Raw genomic sequence first — 14,403 nt, forward strand, 5'->3', positions numbered from 1 at the left:
TTGTCAGCTGGGGGGAGAATGGCTGATCATAAATGGACCACCAGCTAACATCGCAGATATGCCTGGAATGTGTGTATTCAGTAAAATGTGGTGGGGTTTTTGTTTGTTGGGGTTTGTTTTGTTTTAAAGTACTTGTTGGGTGCCATACAGTGACTTAACAGCCGTATTCCTTTACCAGGTCTCCGTGTAAGTGGGCTCCATGGAGCACAGATAAGAGACACAGAGAGAAGTACGTGCGAGTGGTCTTTGATGCTTTTTGCCTGGACTAAGTCCCTGAGTCTGTTCAGCTTTAATTTTGTTTTTTAATACATAGTCTGCTTGAAATTTCTCTTCTTCCCCCTCCCTCCACTGCTTTTCTCTCTTTTTTCCTTTTTTTACTACTTAGGGCTTAATTTAGGAAGGGGGGGAGGTTAGTTGCAGGGATTTGGATTTGGGCAGGCAGGATTTTCTCCCGTGACTCTCAGCATGGGCAGACGCGGATCAATTCCCTATCCTGTGTTCAGCTGGACACTGGGTTATGGTGTGTGTTGATCAAGAAATCCCCTCCTGTTTTCTACCACATAACGCATTCATTTCAGCTACTGAACCTAAATTACTGTTTTGCTTTTCTTTCTTTTTTGATGAAATGGTAAGAACTCTTTTTCTATAGGGATGAAGTTAGTTTATCCGTGCTAATGCTTTGATTTTTTTCCTTTTTTTCTCTCTCTGCCACAGTAGGTAACCAGTTAGGGGCCCTGGTACATCAAAGGTAAGCAGTGGGTTATGTTTTATTATTTATTGATCAATTCTAATTGTTTATTGATCCACCATCTGTAGTAGTGTTAGCAAGTCAGAGGTTGAGAATGTGGAGAAACCATCAGCTTAGCTTTTCTCCAGGCTGGGGTTTCTGCTAACCCGTTAAGGCTGTCGTGGTGAAGAAAGAAGAGTTGATGTGAAACTTGAATTTGGTTCCTGTAAATCTGCAGGACCAAGCAGAATAAATTCTCTCTCCTCTGCCTTCCCTGGCCTAAGAGGGAAAAGAAAGAACAGGTAAAAAACGCTCTGGCATTTTGACAAAAGTCTGTGAAAAAGAAGTGGCTGAGCAAAAAAACCATAAAGATAATTCCTTTCTACTTGACTACGGTCAGGTCTTAGGAAATTGCGTCGGGCCCTAGGATTTGAGGCAGAGACATGTGAAAAAGTCCAAAGAGCAATAGATAGGGAAGTCTCGAGATAATAAGGATTCAAAGGATAATTGAGGAACACCTTTTATAAATTGCAAGGAAAAGAATTATAAGGACAGGCAGGGAATAAAATCTGCGCGTATCAGAGAGGATGTTCATATTGGGATTGGCTTTGATTAGCGTCTCTTGGCAAGAACGTGTTCAGGAGGAGTAGACAGAGGCTGTGGCTTGGAAGGTATAGGCGAAATATTAAAGAAACTTTGTCATTATTCTGTTAAATCTGCCTGGAGCAAGAATGACGAAAAGAGGTTCTTGTGTCAGCTTCATTGAGGATAATGGAGAGTAGGCTGGAGGTGTATCCAGTGTAGGAGAAATTAGGTGACCACGAGAGGTGTCTTTCAAAACAAATGATTTTGTAATGCAGTGTTTGCTTGTGTGTGCAAAAGTGTTATGGGCATAGTTGTCTTCCATATTATTTGTAAATGACTATTTGATTTTTTTTAATCTTCTTTTTTTATTTTTTTATTTTAGGGCTGTAATAACAGAAGAGTTCAAAGTGCCTGATAAAATGGTTGGATTTAGTAAGTATGTTTTTTTGATGTGTCTTCTGTGCAGGAATGCTGTTTATTCTGATGTGCTTGCAAGCTTTTGTGCTTATTAGCCTTGGATAAACCTTTTCTAATGCTGTTTTCATGGGGACCAAATGATCTGTGTTTAAAATACAGGTGCAAACTGCATGGGAAAGCTTGGTGTCCCAGTAATAGGAACAAGACTGTGTGGTACAAATTACTGAGAGTTTTAGTGATTCTCTCTTAAATTCCCACTAGTACAAGTCAGAAGATAATTTCTTTCCCCTCACTGAAACATTTTACTTCCTTTGAGTATGCAAACCTGTGAGAGCTGAGAGAGGAAAACAGCATTTAAATGTTAAAATAAGAGTTGACTCAAAGCAAGTTAAACAGAATTTTAAATCCCTCATCCATTCGCTGCAGGGAAACACAGCCAGATGCATTGCTCAGATGAGACGTTTTCCTAGATTTGCATTCCATACTCTTCTCTTTCAAGCTTGATCCTAATTTCTCTCTTCCTCTTGATGATTATTACTGTTCCTTTCAATGGCACCTCCTGCTGCTGTGTTACTACAGCGATTGCATTGTCTCTTCCACTGCTAGATCTTTGTGTACCTCTTCCAATTTGATATATGGAGTGTAAAAAGGAAAATAACAGGCTGTGATAATGACCCCTTAGTGTGTGAAGTTTTGTCCCGACTCTAAAGACACTATAAAACTGTAACTCAGATTCCTGTGAAGGAAACGCTCGCTCTCCTCCCACCAGACCATTTATCGGCCCTGGTGCTGTGCACGTGGGGGATGTCAGCGGGACACTGCAGCTCGGTGAGGGCTCTGCTGGTGCGTCACCCTTGTGTCTGATCCAGTCCTGGTTCAGGGACAGACAGATACAGGAAGGTGACAAACCCACAGCAGAGAGATGCTTCTGTGGGAGCCCCTTGAGCCAGATGTACCTGTTTGACTTGATGGTTCTGCTCTTTTTACACTCCGAGAAGCATGTGAATGGTAATGGGCACATAGTTTCTCCCCAGTATGTCTCATGAAACAGTTGTGTGCCGACTGCAAGAGTTAAGGGAAATGGGTATTTTCATTAAGGTTGATAAAGCATTTCAGTATGTAGCACTTCTGGCGGAGTGCAGACCAGCCAAATAGTGCGACCATTGAAAAGAAGCAGTCAAATATGAATTTTAAAGAAATAAAAGCCAAAGTCTTTGCCTTTTTTAGTACCCCAAATAACTGGTTCATTGGTTCAGGCTGAACAAGATATACTTAAATTTCTCTTCTACAAGCACTCAAACGAGTGCCTTATTTCTTGCATACTGTGTATTTCCATTCCAGTGCAAGACAGGCTTTTTTGTTTTGTTTTTCCAAGCAAGTAGAATAACTTTGGTCAGTATTTTAAAGTTTTTTCTGCTATGACAAATTGGGTCATGCTGTGGATGCCTCTTCTGCAATGCTGGAGTCAAACTGTTCCTTTATAGATAGCTGAAGCGGGGTAAAAGGGGGAAGGTGCTCTGCAGTTACTTGGAAAAACAGTATGTTCTGATGCTTGTTGAACTCATTTCAGTAATCGGCAGGGGAGGAGAACAGATCTCACGGATTCAGGCAGAGTCTGGCTGCAAAATTCAAATTGCTCCAGGTAAGAGCCTGTTTGTATGGCGGCTGAACAGGTTTTGATGTTGTGTACGTTCGATCAGGTCCCTTGCCATGCTCATGGCATGTTATCACCATTAAAAGCTGATGTGCGAGGCTGAAATGTTTGGGGGAGCTGTTGTAGGACTGACCTCCTGACTAGCATGGAAAACACCTTTGTCAGGTGGCTTGGGGAACAAAATGAAAAGCCTGTAAGCAGCATCGGGGTACAGTGCAAAAGGACAATCCATGTTGTACTTAGACCAGAAGTTGCAGCTGCTGAGTTTTCTCCTGGTGGTACCGCTTTGCTCGGCTTGTGAAGTTTGTCTCTGATTAATCCGATCAACTCCAGCTCCTGGCAGAAGACATCTCAGCAGCTCTAAGTACAAGTGGCCTTGCCTCGAAAAAATGGGATGATCCGTTTGCTTTGTGCTAGCGTCTGTTTGCTTTGGGGAAGACTGTATTACAGTTCTGTACTGGAAACTGTTGATAATGGCATCTAAGTTCTTATTCCACTCTTTATTGCTGGGGAAGGCTTTAAAAGAATGCAAACATCCAGCAAATAATTTAATATATGTTGACCCTGGATGTCTTTGAATTCATTAACAAGCTTTGTGTGCAGGGGGAGGGCGAATGCTTCCATTAGTGCTTGATAGTTACTGAAACAGCTGCCATTTTTTTTAATTCCATGTATTAAAGGTTTCCTTCTTGTTTCCTTTGCAGACAGTGGTGGGATGCCCGAGCGGCCCTGTGTGCTCACCGGGATGCCAGAGAGCATTGAGTGAGTTCCGATTTCATTTCTCTCCTTTCTCCTTCTTTCTCTTCTCCCTAATGCTGTGCTCTGTCAGTGGTGCTACTCCGTTAGCCACACCAGCAAATGTTGGCCTAGAGAAACTTGAGGGCCTCAGGAACATAGAGCCTCTTGGTCTGATGCTTTGAACCGTGCACCTCAAAGGCTTTTTTTCAGTTGCAGTTTGAACTCTCTGCAGAAATTGCTGTGGAATCCCCCTCCGCAGGGCGAGGTTGCTCTTAGGGCACCGAGGATGCAGTTTTCGAACTGCACCTTTCCAGGATACTGAGCTAAGCTGTTGAAGGGCACTTCTCTTCTCCCCTTCGTTTCCCCATTCCTACTGAGATGACCATCCTTCCAGCTGAAGAAGGGGCTGCATGAGGCCTCCAAAGCCTGTCGGTGCCACTCCAGAATAATCTGGAGGTGTTGGTGTTGTTGCAGAGCAGCACGAGGCCCATGGGTGTGCTTGCCTCTGCATCGCTGCCAACAAGAGGCAAAGGACTGAACCAAAGTCTCGAATTCTGATCCCTGCATGGTAGAGACACGTGGCCAGCTAGCAGGGGCTTCTACTCTTTAGGCCTATAGAAACTTTAGGGACAGTGTTTCCTCCCTCCCCCTTCCCAGGAGCTGAGTTTGAGACTCTCACAAACCAGTTGAGGACCTCCTGCTGGAACTGGATCCAGGATCCTCAGGCTTACAGGAACACACTTAACATATGGAGCTGCTCTTTCTCTCCCCAGCCTTTGGGTAGGTGGGTTTTTTAAAATCCATCTGGAAATCTTTGAGTTTCATTTGATAGTGAAAATACATGGGCGCAAAGACTGTCTCTCTAATGAGAAGACAATCGTCATTCTTCCATTCCTAAGAGATGTAAGGGTACTTAAATCTCCTTATTCTACCATAATACTGCAACCAATGAACCAGAATAAATATAATTGTCAAGCTCACGTTATAAGGCAGGCAGTGTATTCTTGCTGATATTGAAGTGCTTTTCCCCCTTTAGTAAAGGATATTTCAGAATGAGAGCACAATATTAAAAAGCCGGGATGCCTGATGAGATGCAGTTGGGGGGAAGTGGGGAAGAGGTATAGTTAAGACTTCATGATTCTGAAAAAAGCAGTTAAATGTAGTCATGTCCAAGGCTGTCTTTAAATAAAATACAAATGAATAAATAAGTGAGAATACTCAATTGGTGAAGCAGAACATGGTGGTGAGGTATTAGGTGAAATTGAATTTATTTTTGTGCTAAAATTCTTGTTGAGTTGGTTATTGAACTAGTTTTTCAGGCTACTTGTAGAAAAAGAAAAGGAAATGAGGAAACCAATCTAGATGTCGGATTTCTTTGTGAAGGGTTTTGTGTGAGGAGTCTTTCCATTAGTTATACCCAGTGGCAAACTAATAGGGTTAGTTTCTAGATGACCCCTTCTCATCTGAAATACATTGTGCATTAACTGTTGTGGTCTCTATATTGTCACTAAAAGAACTTTATGCAAAATATGGAGATAGATTAATAAAACCTCTTAAGGCTCTTCCAGAACATTTGAAGTGGGCTTCTAGAATTCCACTTTTGCCTTGTTTTGTGAGGAGAGTCGAGAGAAAGCAGCGCTCTGATCTGTGTGCAGCCTCAGGCCACCGTACCATCGGCTGTCTGGGGTCAATGTCTGTCTGTGAGGGATGACTTTGTGCTGTTTCTTCAAATCTCCAGAGAGAAGAGTGTCCTCCTAGGGTGCCTGATAGGGCTTGGTGTGGAGTGGAGAGAGGGGAAGACACTGCTTTAGACTGCGTAGGGAACCAGCGCCTTTCTTCTGCCCACTTGGAGATGGGTTATGGGAGAAGGGCAGGGAAGATGTGTGTTGGCTCTAGGAGCCTACAAGATGAAGGGAAACATTGTCAGCTGCCTCTGATCTCCTAAAGTTTTTAAAGGAGGTATCTTTAATCTCCCAAACGCTTCTTTGTGTCTGTCTCTTCTCACCAGGAGGAGAACCCCAGTCTTTCACTGGTCGCTGCTGCAGTATCCTCGCCTCATTTCACGGTGTAGCTTCAGCAGCTGCTGCTTGGGGCAGAGGGTGTTAGAACAGTGTTGTGGTGCTGCTGGGAAGAGCGGGCAGAGAGGAGCAAGTTACTGATCAGAGTGGTTAATCAGTGGTGTTAATATCAGAGCGAAGAGCAAGGCGGTTGCTGATCAGAGAGTGGTTAACCACAGTGCTGTGTTCAGATCAGAGTGGTGTGTGGGTTTTTTTGTCTTGATCAAGAAGGAGAACAGAGCTTGAGTTTTAACAAGGGTTGTATATATGTTAAAAAGGTTTAGAAAAGTTTAAAATATAGAGTATCTTCATCCAAAATAAGCACCCCAAATGCTATAGCTCAACGGTTATCCTTAACATCCAAAGAGGTCAGAGCATGCTGCTGCTCTTCCTTCTCTTTTCCCCTCTCAAATATCAAACTGCTTATAAATAATCATGATAGGGGAAAATATACATCAAAGAGATTTTAAAAAAAAAAGCAAACATTGTGCTAACTGTGGTTTCCTTCATCTTTTCACTTCTTCTCCTCTCCCCGATCACTTCCCATTCCAATGGCTCCTGGTCTCTTGGTCACGTGGAACAATGTTGTCTAATGGTTGTTTCCCTCGATTCTTTTCCAAAGACAAGCAAAACGGCTACTGGGGCAGATTGTAGATCGCTGTCGGAACGGACCCGGTTTTCACAACGATGTTGATGGCAACAGTACGATTCAGGAGATTTTGATCCCGGCATCCAAAGTGGGTCTAGTCATCGGCAAAGGAGGTGAAACAATAAAACAGTTGCAGGTGCGCAAGATGCATTTACTTTAGGGCTCTCTTCCCTACTGCAGCTTCTCTAGATCAACAAGAGCGTGCTGACATGGAGAGCCTTAAATGCTCTAACCTTCTACAGCAGGGACTACTCTTCTGCCTTCGGAGAGCTGGACTCAAATCCAATCTTGTGTTAAAAAAGAAATCAGTTTGGCCCCAGCTACACGTGTAGTGAAGTTTTGCCAGAACTGTGAAAGAAACTCGTGTGCTTTAGATAACATTTGGTATTTGCTGTTTAGGAGAGGATCCTTGTAGCCAAGGAGAGGTATCTATTCTGCTGCTGCAATGGTTTTTGATGCCAGCCGTGCTGTTGTAAAGTGTTGTGCTTCTCTTCTGTTGCTGCTCTGTGATAAAGCTGGCATGTGTCTTCCTGTTTTTTTCTCATCCCACTCTTTTCTAATTAAAAGTGTTGTGTTATGTATGAATCTATGTTCCTAGACGTTCTTTATTCCTCCATCTGGAACAAGTTTTTTAAAGAATAAAGGGTTTCAGAAGAGCACCTAGGTCAAAAATGTAGGTTTTGAGTGCCCCAATTAGGCCTCTGTCATCCCATAGCTTTAAGGCTAGTTACTTCATAGCTGTTACATGCAGACAGCTACCGATTTTGGAGAGGGCTGAAAAATCAGTTGTTGAAGTAGAGGGGTTCTCTTTTTGCAAGGGATTCAGCTATTTGAGACCTTGAGGAGTAGCACACTTTCTGACAGTCCTTTACACTCTGGGACTGTTACTGAACTTGTGCTATAAGTACCCATGAAGAGCTAAAATAGTGTTCTGTAAAGCTGCTGATTTGACCTACGTAATGTTTAGTAACCAAAATATAGTCCCTTGTTGTAGGGACTCTGCTTAGCAAAGTGCTCTGTGCTTTTTCTTCAGGAGCGAACAGGTGTGAAAATGATTATGATCCAAGATGGTCCGTTGCCTACTGGAGCAGATAAACCTCTCCGTATTACTGGAGATGCATTTAAAGTACAGGTATGTAATAAAAGTAAGCAATTGCCCTAGAGAACTGGTGAGAAATTTGAACTTGAGCATATTCGTGAGCATCTAATGGAGTCAAATCCACCTGTAAATGTAATGATCCTTGCTGGTTTTCTCTAAGGTGGATAAAGTTTGAGCAGAGCAGGTTAAAACACCAGGCTAGCAAGTGTTGGCTTGTTTACAGTGTAACCTAGGAGTTCTCACTCCACATAGATATTAGACATGGGTAGAAGAGCTGAGGAGGAGGGTTTGAAGAAAGTAGCTTTGAAATGCTTTCCAGTCCATGAAGCAAAAAATCATATGTTACTTGAGCAAAGTGGTTCTTAGTGATTCACTTAACCACACATTTGAGAAAGTTTTGTGCGAGGTTCACTATCTCAGACAGCCAATTGACGCAGGTAATTTAAATAAAAAATAATCCCACGACAACTCCTGAAACCAAGGGGTTTGCTTAATAGCGATATCTCAGTCTCCTTGTGTCAGCGTTCTACAGACGTGTTCATACCTGCGGTTCAGAGCAAAAACCCATCGTCACTGGAGCCTGGAAGATTGCAGCGTGATGGGAGTGCTTGAATTAAAGAATTAAAGTTTAGCAGTGGCATGTTACACTTCCCAGCAAGTGCTTTTCATACCTTGCTAAGTACTTAAACCTAGCTTAGCATTCCTGTCCCTAATAAAAATAGTTCTGTTTCATAGGGTCTCCCTAATCATAAATTGCCGCAACAGTTGGCGTTGCTCAGGGATAGCAAGTTTGGGTTGTTTTTGTCAAACTTGTTACTGCAAGTGGGCTTTTGGATTTTTCTATTTTTTCACAGTTCTTATTGTGGAGATATAGATATGCAAAAAGGAGTTTAATGGCAGTCTTGCTACTTTTAACCAAAGCATACTTTAAATGCTGCTACTTCCCAGGTGGTTTCTTCTGCCTTGCGAGACCTGCTGGTGTCACATCTTCCGTGCCATAAAGCGTGCCAGGCAGTCATGGAGATTGCATGGGCTGGAAGATCTTTGAGGCACATAGGAAAGTCGAGCACGCTTAGAAAGCACTTAAGAAGTTGGGTGAATCCTGGGTTTGATGGGATTCTCTGGATGGTACAACAGTGTTTCTTAACTCTCAAATCCCTATGAAATCTCTCCATTGCCCTTTTTTCTGTCTTAGCATCACTGAAGTGTCGTGAGTTGTTCCCTTCTGTAAAAATACCCCAGGGGCATGGAAAATATGTAAAAAGGGTAAAGGAGTGTCCCTCAAACTTGGAAATAGAACCAAAATGTCAAAGGTTTGACTGGTAATACGTAGAAACAAAGGCTTTGGTGTTGACATGTAGGTTTTTTGGTATCGGTGGCTACTGTTGCCTCATTTCCAAGGTACACTTTTACTAGCTGGGCCACATGCAAGCTTGTGAATGGCCTTGAGGGCTGCAAGTAGGGAGGAGGAATATTCATTTGTCTCAGAAAATGTCTTGCTGGATTGCTGGAGGCTTGGGCTTAACTTCTGAGTGTCAGTAAGCTCAGTACTGCCCACCTGCCTCCTTGGGATGTGCTCTCTAGCTCTTAGGGGACATGATCTCCACTGTGTAACCACAGCTTCTACCTTACTGTGTTGGTTTCAGTTTTACCAGTAGGATAGAACTTCCTTTAATTAAAAACCAAGACCAAAACAAAAAAACCCTTCAAAGTTGTTTTAAAAGCTAAAGAGCCTCTTTGAAAGACTGAAGGAAGCAATTGCACACAAGAAGCTGCCACCTTGCACACTTGGCAGATTTTGTCAGGCATGGAAGATGCCGTTGAGAACAGATCTCCCTTGACTGTGGTAAAAGAAATTGTCAATCAGAGTGCTGTTTCCCTTAGCAGATGGAGGTCGCTTTGCCTGAAGCATCACCGTTAGCCACTGCTGGGGCCCCAACACCAAGATGGCAAGCAGAATAATTTTAAGCTAACTGTAACTTCTTTCCCCATGTAGCAAGCGAGGGAAATGGTACTGGAGATCATCCGAGAGAAAGATCAGGCAGACTTCCGAGGCGTACGCAATGATTTCAGTTCTAGAATGGGAGGAGGCAGCATAGAGGTACGTTTTCTTCACAAGTACTCTGCTAACCTCCCCGTGGGACGGGTAGTGGGTGGAAGTCATCACATTGCACATGTAACCTGTACGCTTGTTTTTAAATGCATTGTGTTCTGTTGCCAGAAGAGCGAGTCTGGCTGCAAAGAGGAGGAGTTCACATGGACTCCCAGATGGCACTTTTCTAATTGTCTTTTTAAGCTGCATTCTTGTAGTGCAGAATTCATTTAGCGGGGAAGGAATTTGTGGCCACATGTTTGTTTTTCTTAAGGGATATGGTTCTGTAGCCTGGAGCTGCCTCACGTGGCTTGTCCCCATATTTAAGAGCATCTCCTTGTAAAATCAGAGTAATTCAGACTAGTTCTCTGAGCTTTCATACTGCTTTGCCTTTCCCATCAGGTCTCTGTGCCCAGGTTTGCTGTTGGAATTGTGATAGGAAGAAATGGAGAAATGATCAAAAAGATTCAGAATGATGCTGGAGTTAGGATTCAATTTAAACCAGGTTTGTGTGAGGATGGAGAGCGGTTGCTTTCTGACCAGTGTTCCAGTTTGGGATCACTAAAGTGAATCTGATCTGAGGTTCCAGCAGCTAGGCTTTCCTAATTTAAGGGTGCATTGTGTCTCTTTCTGAAACCCATTTAAATATGGTATGCTGCTTCCTCGTGCACTTTCTGTTTTTCAGAGAGTAAGATTATATACAGCTCATTTGCAAACATTAGATGTCACAACAGTCATGTCTTGAGTGGTAATTATATGGATAAACAAAATAACAATAACAAAAAAAAACGTTTATTTCCTGTTAAAGAATTCTCCTTCAGGACATTAAAGCCTTTGGGGATCAGGAGTTGATTAATTCTAAGTAACTTTCTCTGGGTCCTTGGCTGTCTGATCACCTATCAAAGCTGCCTTTGCCCTCTTAAAATTATATCAGTCTCTTCCATGGCTTGTTGACATTTTAAAGTGTTGCCTTTTGAATGTTGTTCCCTCTGCAGTGTGGGTTGGGTTTCGTCTTGGATTTTTGTCCATGGAACAGGGGCTGAAGGTGGAGGGAAGAGGTAGCTCTTGGGGTAGTTACGTTGTGTGAAGACGCTGCCAGCAGTGGTGGTGCTAGAAGGGAGCTTTTGTTGGCGGGTGGATGTTTTCTCCTTTTAATTTAGTCCTTGCCACCTCTCTCCACAGATGATGGGATTAGTTCTGAAAGAGTCGCACAGGTCATGGGGCTTCCCGATAGGTGTCAACACGCAGCGCACATCATCAGCGAGCTCATTCTCACAGCACAGGTGGGTTCTGGAGGCTCTTGGGAGGAAAGTGCTTATCTGGGAATGTAGTTGGTGTGCGTGCAGCTGTGTGGATGGATGCTGCCATGGCAAGGACAGCAGCGTTAAGATTGTCCCTCTGATGGGCCACACATGCTGCTGCTCAGGACAGAGCTGCCAGGTTTGTTTTCTGTTATTTGAGTTTTTTTCATGTAAACTGAGCTATGGGAAGGTCTCCAGTTCTCAGGCAGTATTATGAGGCCTCATTGTGGCTCCGTGTTTACCCCCCATGTTTAGTTGTTCTTAAGTTTTTTGGAAATGGTGACCTGGTGGAATGCAGCCCAGCAATAGCATGAGACAATGACCGAGTCACACTCAGGCAGCAGAGTTACCAGTGATGCCTCCTTCAGGCTCCTGTCTGCGGGTCTGGTGGCTGGGGGCAGCAGAAGGCAATAAATGTTCATGTATGCGCTCCCTGTGCTCTAAAAAGGCAGCAACATACTGCATTGCCTGAGAGCAAGAATTAGAATGTGAAGTAGTAGGACAGACCCATGAAGGAGGATGTGTTTTCCCTTTGTATTACGAAAAGTAAAGCGGTTAGACCATTCCAGACCAGATACCTGAGCATAATTTCTCCAGCAAGGGTAGGTGCTGGTATCTCTTCTTGCCCTGAGATCTGGTTTGAATACTAGATTTCATAACTTTTAAGCATCCGCTTACATTTTGAGGTCTATCATGGTAGTCTCTGCCCATAGCTTTGCTTTTGGAGGAATCAGTTACCCGGAATAGTTATGTCCTTTAAATGCCTTTGAACTTAAAAGCTTCCTTTGGAAGTTTTGGAAAATGTGCATTTCAGCCGAGTAATTCCAGCAGTTTTTTAAAGAATGAGACTTGAAAGGGTTTGAAAGCAACTTCTGTGTGTGTCAGCACCAAGAGCTATTGGTTGCTCTAAGGAAAGCTCCCATCGCAAACTAAAAGTCCTTTAGCAGTTCATGCTTGTTTATAGGTTTATTTCAGCAGATACAAAGGCATGCATTTAAAAAATATAAATATCTTCCTGAGTCAGGAAGGCAACTATAGCCTACGCTACTTGGCATTTCTTTAAAGTGCTTCAAAATCTTGAATGTGAAACTGAAGTCCAAGAATATCTTAATTCAGTGCCATTGATTATAATGCAGTTTAACTTACCTTGCTGTATTTTATTTTTAATGTACATTGGTGCCAGCAAAAAAAACACTGATAATTTTTTTGGCCTTCCAAGGAACGAGATGGCTTTGGAAGTTTGGCTGTCGCCCGAGGAAGAGGTCGTGGCCGTGGGGACTGGAGCGTTGGAACCCCTGGGGGCATGCAGGAAATAACCTACACGGTGCCAGCCGATAAGTGCGGCCTCGTTATAGGCAAAGGTAGGTCCAGTGACACTAATATTAGAGCTTGCAATCTCTCCATCTCGGGATGGTTGTGTTCTTGCTGCCTGACAGTGAGGCTTTGGAGTTTTCTGTAATTGCAGGTATTTAGTGGCCGGTGAATGCAGCGTAGGAATAAGCTATAAGCGCTTGTGGTTGTTTTCTTTGTGGTGCTCTTGCTCATAATTGTACTCTCCAGGCCCTTGTTCACAATATGTAAGAGAGGCTCTTCATGCAGAGCTGTCAAGTAAGCTTGTTATAACAAGCAGCTGGCTGAGAAAAGGCAGGTTCATTTGTAGATTCTTTTTATAGAGAATTCGTTTAAAGGACAGTTTATCAGGGACAAGCAGAACAGTCATTTCATCGTATTGGGTTTCTGTGAGTGCCGTGTGATGAAATGGAAGGTCTCTGAATGTGGTAATAACAGTAGCTGCTTCCAGCCACATACCTGAAGTGCTTGCTGAATAAAGTGAAGCAGCAGGTTTGTGCGTGGCTGAGCCTGGCTCGGAGCAGGCTGTACCGCAGCTCGCTCAGACGAGATGTTTGCTGCTATGGAGGCCCCTGTGCTGTTGAACCTCTGCGTACTAAGGAGATGGACAAGGAGTCATCTGGCACTTGCTCTCAAGAACCAGAAACACGCCAAGACAGTTCTGAAACCATAGCATCAGCAGCAGTCGCGGTTTGTCATAGAGTGTGAGCTGCACATCGGATAATGGCAGAACTTAAGAGTAGAGCCAGGACTAGAAGAGCTCTACCATTCTGAATTGTTGCAGTGCTTCAGGGTTAATACACTGATGTATCAAAGGAGTTGTATTTCATTTTTCTCTCTGCTTATTTCAGAAAGAAGGACGTATGTCTTAACTAGTATTTAAGTAATCACAGTTGGCTTTTAGCCTCAGCAGAGACGAGATGAATAGAGCAGGAACAGATTAGCTACAGCGGTAAAGGAGGCAGAGACTCGAGGGCATTGTGCCATGTTTCAGTGACATTTATTTTCCTGCCATCCTGTTGCGCAGGAGGGAGCTCGCGATGAAACGTGTTGTGGCCTCTTCCCTGCCGCACAGCCCCGCTGCATCTGGCTTCTTCCCTTCCGTGTATCTGGCCCCTATAGCACCCTGAACTCCTGCCTTGTTGGATGACAAAGAACAGAGATATCGGACACAGGCATGTCAGCAGTGTAGCTGCAATCGTTTTCAGATGTTGTTCTTTGCTGTAAGCCTGTTCGCAAACCTGAAAACTTCTTTCAAGATGAAAAAACACCTGCTCTCCCCATGATGCAGAAATTGCAGAGCGGTTGTGCTTCATCTCACTGAACAGTCCAGTTGGGCAAAAAGATCAAGCAAAGCAAATGTTAAGCCCACAAATGAGTTATACGTATGAAAAAAATCAAATTATAATGAAACTTTATTGCTGTATCCATTAGTCATCCTTAATAAAGGATCAGAAAAGGTCACTTGTTGTTCAGCAGTGCACTGAAGTGGAGCATTTGTGACTACAGAGAGCACCGTGTGCTGAAAATATAAATGCAGGTAGCGGAGTTGGATGTCTCAGCGTTCAAGTGCAAGGCCTGGCACCGGCTCGCTGTGGGGGTGAAGGGTAGCTTTTTACCTTTTGTTTCCACAACAGCAAAATAGGGATTCTTACCCAGCCAGATCAGAAGCTTTCTGGAGTGACTAATTACTAGTTGTATGGTGATTTGAGTGCTTGTAGCTTTGTAATACCA

The 14,403-nt window shown here is 43.5% G+C and overlaps 1 protein-coding gene across 4 annotated transcripts in view; it reads left to right on the plus strand.

Moving 5' to 3' along the window:
• Positions 1-14,403, plus strand: part of FUBP3 (far upstream element binding protein 3) — a 37,819-nt gene that overhangs the window by 12,049 nt on the left and 11,367 nt on the right. For 2 of the 4 annotated variants that reach the window (XM_082067537.1, XM_082067540.1), the window contains exons 3-13: positions 179-229; positions 715-748; positions 1,695-1,744; positions 3,300-3,371; positions 4,088-4,145; positions 6,801-6,963; positions 7,861-7,959; positions 9,923-10,027; positions 10,421-10,523; positions 11,201-11,301; positions 12,539-12,680. In XM_082067537.1, the coding sequence (XP_081923663.1) occupies positions 179-229; positions 715-748; positions 1,695-1,744; positions 3,300-3,371; positions 4,088-4,145; positions 6,801-6,963; positions 7,861-7,959; positions 9,923-10,027; positions 10,421-10,523; positions 11,201-11,301; positions 12,539-12,680 (978 nt within the window). The remainder of the gene's footprint in view (positions 1-178; positions 230-714; positions 749-1,694; positions 1,745-3,299; positions 3,372-4,087; positions 4,146-6,800; positions 6,964-7,860; positions 7,960-9,922; positions 10,028-10,420; positions 10,524-11,200; positions 11,302-12,538; positions 12,681-14,403) is intronic. The other 2 variants (XM_082067538.1, XM_082067539.1) reach the window with 2 other exon arrangements.

Source organism: Streptopelia decaocto (genome assembly GCF_964273445.1).
Source record: "Streptopelia decaocto genome assembly, chromosome: 17".
Lineage (NCBI taxonomy): Eukaryota > Metazoa > Chordata > Aves > Columbiformes > Columbidae > Streptopelia > Streptopelia decaocto.